This window comes from Amia ocellicauda, chromosome 7 (assembly GCF_036373705.1).
Source record: "Amia ocellicauda isolate fAmiCal2 chromosome 7, fAmiCal2.hap1, whole genome shotgun sequence".
Lineage (NCBI taxonomy): Eukaryota > Metazoa > Chordata > Actinopteri > Amiiformes > Amiidae > Amia > Amia ocellicauda.
The window spans coordinates 38,490,585-38,498,598 of NC_089856.1; the positions used below are offsets into that span (position 1 = coordinate 38,490,585).

The following is an 8,014-nucleotide window of genomic DNA, read 5'->3' on the forward strand; positions in this document are numbered from 1 at the left end:
GTTATGCGAAGAGTGCATGAACAGTTTCCTGCACACCACAACGTTATGGTTTGATGGTCATGGTAGAGCCTGTTGTTGTCCTGCATTAGCTGTGCTAATAGGTGACAACTGCTCCTGTGTCACGTGGTGGTGCATGATTTGCTTTCTGCACCCTGCGATGTGTTTAGTTGTTATGACAGCACAGTCGAGCTGGGTGCTCTGTACCGTTCAGTGAACGTGATTTTCCTGTGCTGCATGGAGGCAGAATGAATGTTCCTGCTGCCGCGCTGTGTATACTGTTATGTCCAGCTGTAGTTACTCAGTGAACTAGCCAGCTGTGTGTTATTCAATGGGTCTGTGGCCCCGCTCCTGCAGGATCAGGGGTTCACTGCCACGTTAATGCACGGAAGGTGCACAAGTTGCTTGATTGCCCGTGCCATATTTTGTGCAAGTAGATTACGGCCTCGCTCCTAGATGCACTAGTAGAGCAGCCGGCCTTGCTATTGTAAGTAGAGGGCGTAAGAGTTGTCCTTTTTATATGCTGATTGCAGACAGTTCCCAGTTAGAGCGCGACTATGGTCCTCGCTCCTGGGCAGCTCAGGTGCGGCCCTAAGGGACTCCTGAGGTTACTGTCTGGAGTTGTGCTGCTGAGGCCCCTAGCAGTACACCTCGGGGCAGGCTCCCTTATCAGTTCGCTGCCTCCTCCCTTGTGACGGCTTGGTTATACAGTAACCCCTCCCCCTTGGGCAGTGCTTCTGACTTGAAAGATAACGATAGGTTGCGTACGCAACCCCGGTTATCTGAAAAAGGAAGCACTGCCCAAGGGTTGCAAGGTCACGCAGGAGTCCTAGCTCCCAGTAAAACAGGATGAACCTGCGCTGACATCACGTTTTATAGAACAGGAAGTGGAAGGGACCTGTTATGAGTTACACGCGCATGGGCCAATGGCAGCTTTGATAGAGTGACGTTTCGATCAGGTTCCTATGGAAGTGTGCAGAAACCTCTCCCCCTTGGGCAGTGCTTCCTTTTTCAGATAACCGGGGTTACATACGCAACCAATCTCACATTATCATCATTATTAACATCATTAGCTACCTAACTTATCTGGGAGCAGACAAATGTATGTTTGTTAATCTTCAAGGTATTGAGCTGGGAATGGGGACTCCCACACTGTCTTATCCACTGCTGGCATCTTTCCTCTTGGGTTTTGGGCATTGGAAAGGGCAACAAAATTACTCCCCCTGTCAAAACTTTTGGGGTTCTTGCTGTCGGATTTGCAGGTGCCGCAGGCACACCGTTCTGATTTAATTTTGTAACACAATGAAATGTGGAAAAGTCCAAGGGGGGTGAGTACTTTTGAGAGCCACTGGCTATATGGCTTGGCTAATTTTTTATCTGGCTCCCTCCCTAGACAGATTCAAACACTGAATTTACCTCTGAAAATGAAAGCCTTAGTGAGAGTTCCAAACACTTGTAGCTGAAACTCTGTGTTTAGCAGAGAACTGACACTGTAAACTGATGCTAGATACTTGTGTGCAAACAAGATATGCATTTGTGTATTTGTTTTATGTTTAAAAGTGCTGTATTAAGGGATCTCTTCTTGAGAATACTGGAGAATACTGCTACTCTTACATTTAATATGAATTTATATTAATTAGTATGTTCTAATTTTCATAGAGACTTAAAAAAAACAAAACATTTTATTAATCACCACCCTCATCAATTAACTTTCAATTAAAACAAAAGTTAATCATTGCACTTTGTTTGGCATGTTTTTGATCTGGTTATTTTTTCTCCCTAGGCAGATTCAAAGATTGGATTTACCCCTGAGAATTAATGCTTTAGTGAGACTTCAATTTACTTCAATTTACTCCAAGCACCTGTGACTTGCAGTACAGTATATACACACAGCAATTCTGTGCATTTGGACTCTAAACACAGAGATTGCTTTGAAATGCTATTCTTGGCAGAGATCGTGTTCATTGCTCTCTTCATCAGAGCGGAGAAGCCTGTCTGCCAACCACAAGGAGCAATAGAGTCCCCTCTCATTGAACAGGATGGAGATATTATAATAGGAGGGATATTTACATTACATAACAACCTACTATTTAAGAATCCAACATTTGAAACTATTCCAGCAGAAATAAAATGCAAAGAGTAAGTATACAACATTTACTTTCATGTTTGTTTTATTATTAAGAAATTGAAGTGGATGGATTATTATAATTATTCTTATGTTTTTGTTGTTATAGTCCATACATTAAAGAATATCATTCAGCCCTGGCTATGATCTTTGCCATTGAAGAAATAAATAACAGCACAGAGATTCTTCCTGATGTGTCCCTGGGATTTAAGATTTATGACGTATGTGGTTCTATAACTTTGGGGATAAGGGCAGCAATGACTTTAATGAATTGGCAAGAAGACACAATCGAATCAGACCAGTCCTGCAACAAATCACAGACAGTTCCTGCAATAATAGGACATAATGGTTCCCCACCATCAATTGGAATTGCAACAACTGTGGGATCGTTTCATATACCAGTGGTGAGAAAAATGTTATTTTGTCCTCCTTTATAAAATGAAAATAATACTACGGGATCAATATGAGCAAACAACAATACAAATGCAACAAATAGTAATAAGATATCATTACATTTTATCAATTATTTTCAACATCACATATGCTAATAAGCATCTTCAAACTTCCATACATAGACATATACATACAAACAATAAGACATGACAGGAATTAAAAGTCATTTATCTAATCTATTGATTTTCTGCCATGTAGGTGAGTCATTTTTCTACGTGTGCATGCCTCAGTGACAGAAAAAAGTTCCCCACCTTTTTCAGAACCATCCCCAGTGACTACCATCAAAGCAGAGCCCTGGCTCAGCTCGTGAAGCACTTTGGATGGACCTGGGTTGGGGCCATCAGGAGTGACAATGATTATGGCAACAATGCGATGGATACTTTTGTAAAAACTGCCCAGCAGGAAGGGATATGCATTGAATATTCAGAGGCCATTGGTGGAACTCATTCGAATAGGAAATTTATTGAAATTGTTAACATTTTAAAAAAATCCTCTTCTAAAGTTATTGTTGCCTTTGTATCTTATACACATATGGAGTTTTTGGTAAAGGAATTGATAATTCAAAATGTCACAGGCTTCCAGTGGGTGGGCAGTATGTCTGGGATTTCAGACAGGTATCTTGGCTCAAAAGAACGTTTTAAAATATTAGGTGGGGCAATTGGGTTTGCTGTTAAGAATGCAGAAATACCAGGACTGAAAGACTTTCTACTGAGTGTCCGTCCATCTGGTGCCCCTGGAGATGCTAGGTTCAAAAGACTATGGGAAAGTGATTTCAAATGCACTCTGACTGCTCAAGAGAATGATGCTACTGATAAGCTGTGTACAGGACAGGAGAATGAACTAAATAACGAGTACAGTGATGTTTCAGATCTCTCCATAGCAATTAATGCATATAAAGCAGTGTATGCTGTAGCACATTCATTGCATGCTCTGATTATATGCAAAGATGACCAAGGAACATTTCATGATAAGAAGTGTACAAAGAAAAATATAGAACCTTTGCAGGTAAGTTAAAGCATTATAATGTGTTACTGAGAGTGATGATAGATATAGAATTCATATTGCTAACAACCTATTTTCATCCAGGTACTACAATACTTGAAAAAAGTAAATTTTACTACCAGGAATGGAGAAATGGTCTTTTTTGATGAAAATGGGGACCCAGCAGCACAATTTGCATTAGTGAACTGGCAGCTTAACAAGGGGGGAACCACCACATTTGAAATGGTTGGTCTGTATGATGCCTCTTTACCAGAAGGACAGCAGACTGTAATGAACAATGTGAGCATAATGTGGTCAAATAATCAACATAAGGTAGGGTTTACTTCTAATTAACGTTTTAAATAGAGTTCACCACCTGTAATGTGTCTATTTCAATAAACCTTTGATAGCACACATATATTGACTGGCATGAGCTACTGCTTCGTATCGTGTTTGTAAATATAAGGATCAATGGAAATGCAACTCCAAATCCATTTCAAGTAAACAGAAAATCTAATAAATTTCCTCCTTGCATGAAATTAACACAAAAATATTCCAGTCAGATCATATCACTTACTGTACTTGTGTAAATTGTAAATTGGAGTTTGTAAAATTTATTTAGAATTGCTGTTTTAGCCAAATTGAATTTGTAATTGATTGATGCCTTTTACTTCTCTGTATTTTTGCACTTTGTTTGCACTTATGTTGTAAGTCACCCTGGATAAGTGCGTCTGACAAGAAAATAATAATATTGAACTTATATCAATAAGTCAGATCTATTGAACTTGCTTGGCCTTGAGCATTTCTGGAATTAATCATCAGCAAATATTTTTTGTTAATTAAGTCTATTTTGGTTAAATTGTATGCCCCTTAATTACAACACTTATTTTATAAGCTTTTCTAAAATATAGTGTATTTACAACAGGTACTAAACACTGCTAAATGAAACCATGTGGGCTAGGTTTCATCTTACAGCAAACGTTTGGTAATCAGCAGTTTCAACCTGTCAACGTTATAACTTAATTTAAGACTTGCAGACAAGACTGATTTTATCTAATGAACCTATGGGGTTATATCCGAATTCGCATTATATCAGATCAAGTTAGATCAGTGTAGAGGTAAAGTGAGGGAAAAAAGTATTTGATCCCCTGCTGATTTTGTACGTTTGCCCACTGACAAAGAAATGATCAGTCTATAATTTTAATGGTAGGTGTATTTTAACAGTGAGAGACAGAATAACAACAAAAAAATCCAGAAAAATGCATTTCAAAAAGTTATAAATTGATTTGCATGTTAATGAGGGAAATAAGTATTTGGTCCCCTATCAATCAGCAAGATTTCTGGCTCCCAGGTGTCTTTTATACAAGTAACGAGCTGAGATTAGGAGCACTCTCTTAAAGGGAGTGCTCCTAATCTCAGCTCGTTACCTGTATAAAAGACACCTGTCCACAGAAGCAATCAATCAATCAGATTCCAAACTCTCCACCATGGCCAAGATCAAAGAGCTGTCCAAGGATGTCAGGGACAAGATTGTAGACCTACACAAGACTGGAATGGGCTACAAGTCCATCACCAAGCAGCTTGGTGAGAAGGTGACAACAGTTGGTGCGATTATTTGCAAATGGAAGAAACACAAAATAACTGTCAGTCTCCCTCGGTCTGGGGCTCCATGCAAGATCTCACCTCGTGGAGTTTCAATGATCATGAGAACAGTGAGGAATCAGCCCAGAACTACACGGTACAATCTTGTTAATGATCTCAAGGCAGCTGGGACCATAGTCACCAAGAAATCAATTGGTAACACACTACGCCGTGAAGGACTGAAATCCTGCAGCGCCTGCAAGGTCCCCCTGCTCAAGAAAGCACATGTACAGGCCCGTCTGAAGTTTGCCAATGAACATCTGAATGATTCAGAGGAGAACTGAGTGAAAGTGTTGTGGTCAGATGAGACCAAAATCGAGCTCTTTGGCATCATCTCAACTCGCCGTGTTTGGAGGAGGAGGAATGACCCCAAGAACACCATCTCCACCGTCAAACATGGAGGTAGAAACATTATGCTTTGGCGGTGTTTTTCTGCTAAGGGGACAGGACAACTGCACCGCATCAAAGGGACAATGGATGGGGCCATGTACCGTCAAATCTTGGGTGAGAACTTCCTTCCCTCAGCCAGGACATTGAAAATGGGTCGTGGATGGGTATTCCAGCATGACAATGATCCAAAACACACAGCCAAGGCAACAAAGGAGTGGCTCAAGAAGAAGCACATTAAGGTCCAGGAGTGGCCTAGCCAGTCTCCAGACCTTAATCCCATAAAAAATCTGTGGAGGGAGCTGAAGGTTCGAGTTGGCAATCGTCAGCCTCGAAACCTTAATGATTTGGAGAGGATCTGCAAAGAGGAGTGGGACAAAATCCCTCCTGAGATGTGTGCAAACCTGGTGGCCAACTACAAGAAACGTTTGACCTCTGTGATTGCCAACAAGGGTTTTGCCACCAAGTACTAAGTCGAAGGGGTCAAATACTTATTTCCCTCATTAACATGCAAATCAATTGATAACTTTTTTGAAATGCGTTTTTCTGGATTTTTTTGTTGTTATTCTATCTCTCACTGTTAAAATACACCTACCATTAAAATTATAGACTGATCATTTCTTTGTCAGTGGGCAAACATACAAAATGAGCAGGGGATCACTGTATATATATATATATATATATATATATATACACACATATAACATAATACCACCACTTTCCAGGTGCCAAAGTCAGTCTGCAGTGAGAGCTGCCTTCCAGGGACTCGTAAGGCAATTGTCAAAGGAAAGCCAATCTGCTGCTTTGACTGCATTCCATGTGCTGAGGGAGAATTCAGTAATACAGCTGGTGAGTAAATGAAAGATATGTTTAGTTTTTTTCTTTCATCTTAAATACAAACAATGTATATGTAAATATGACTAATAGAATAGATATCATGTATGTAATCAATGTGAGTCCTTTACACTGAGACCTCATTGACATGTTCTAAATGTACACTATGTTTATACTTATTGATTCAATATAGTTCCTGCAATTTACAGTGAACAATTGAATAAAAATATGTATTTAGTTAAACTACTTTTTATCATTTTTCAGATTCCAGTGATTGTTCAAAGTGCCCTGTGGAGTACAGCTCAAACCAACAAAGAAATCAATGCCTCTTAAAGAAAATAGAATTTCTCACATTTGGGGAAATCATGGGGATATTGTTAGTTATTTTGTCCGTGACTGGAGCTTGCCTATCAATAATTATAGCATTAATATTCTATAAATACAGACACACTCCAATAGTGAGAGCCAATAACTCTGAGCTCAGTTTCCTCCTGCTCTTCTCATTAACTCTGTGTTTCCTTTGCTCACTTACTTTCATTGGCCAGCCCTCTGAGTGGTCCTGTATGTTGCGCCACACAGTATTTGGCATCACATTTGTCCTGTGCATCTCTTGTGTTCTGGGGAAAACAATAGTGGTGTTAATGGCCTTCAGGGCTACACTGCCAGGCAGTAATATTATGAAATGGTTTGGGCCCACACAGAAGAGGTTAAGTATTCTTGCTTTCACACTCATACAGTTCCTGATTTGTGTCCTTTGGTTGACAATTTCACCTCCTTTTCCTCATAAAAACACACAATACTACAAAGAAAAAATAATTCTAGAGTGTGTTGTAGGATCAGCAGTGGGGTTTTATGCTGTGTTAGGGTATATTGGATTCCTCTCTGCCATGTGCTTTGTGCTGGCTTTTCTGGCTCGTAATCTGCCTGATAACTTCAATGAAGCCAAATTCATCACATTCAGCATGCTCATATTCTGTGCAGTCTGGATCACCTTTATCCCAGCTTATATCAGCTCTCCTGGGAAGTTCACTGTAGCTGTGGAGATATTCGCAATTTTGGCTTCCAGTTTTGGGTTGCTTTCTTGTATTTTTTTCCCCAAATGTTACATTATGTTATTAAAACCAGAAAAAAATACCAAAAAACATTTGATGGGTAAAATGCCTTCAACGTCACTTTAATAAACAACACTAAAGGTTTTCCGTTCTGTGTAATTATTTTCATTGATCATTACACAACATATTTTGAAAGGAAATGTCAATACATATTTGTTTAATAGTACCACATCAATACTTCTGCTAATTATAGAAGTACATTATTTTCAATATCTCAAATGTCAATACGCATCTTTAAACTTCCACACATACACATATAAATAGAAAAAAATAAGACATGATAGGAATTAAAGGTAATTTATTAGTTTTCTTCCATTTAGTTGAGTCAGTATGCTACGTGTTCATGCCTCAGTAACAGAAACAAGTTCCCCACATTTTTCAGAACCATCCTCTGTGACTACCATCAAAGCAGAGCCCTGGCTCAGCTCGTGAAGCACTTTGGATGGACCTGGGTTGGGGCCATCAGGAGTGACAATGATTATGG

The 8,014-nt window shown here is 39.5% G+C and overlaps 1 protein-coding gene across 1 annotated transcript; it reads left to right on the plus strand.

Annotated features, from left to right (window-relative positions):
* Window positions 1–554: 554 nt before the first annotated feature.
* On the plus strand, window positions 555–7,596 carry LOC136753914 (extracellular calcium-sensing receptor-like). Its single transcript, XM_066710294.1, has 6 exons — window positions 555–580; window positions 2,232–2,526; window positions 2,774–3,580; window positions 3,662–3,889; window positions 6,310–6,433; window positions 6,683–7,596. The coding sequence occupies exons 1-6, from the start codon at window positions 555–557 to the stop codon at window positions 7,594–7,596; spliced, it is 2,394 nt and encodes a 797-aa protein (XP_066566391.1).
* Window positions 7,597–8,014: the final 418 nt, after the last annotated feature.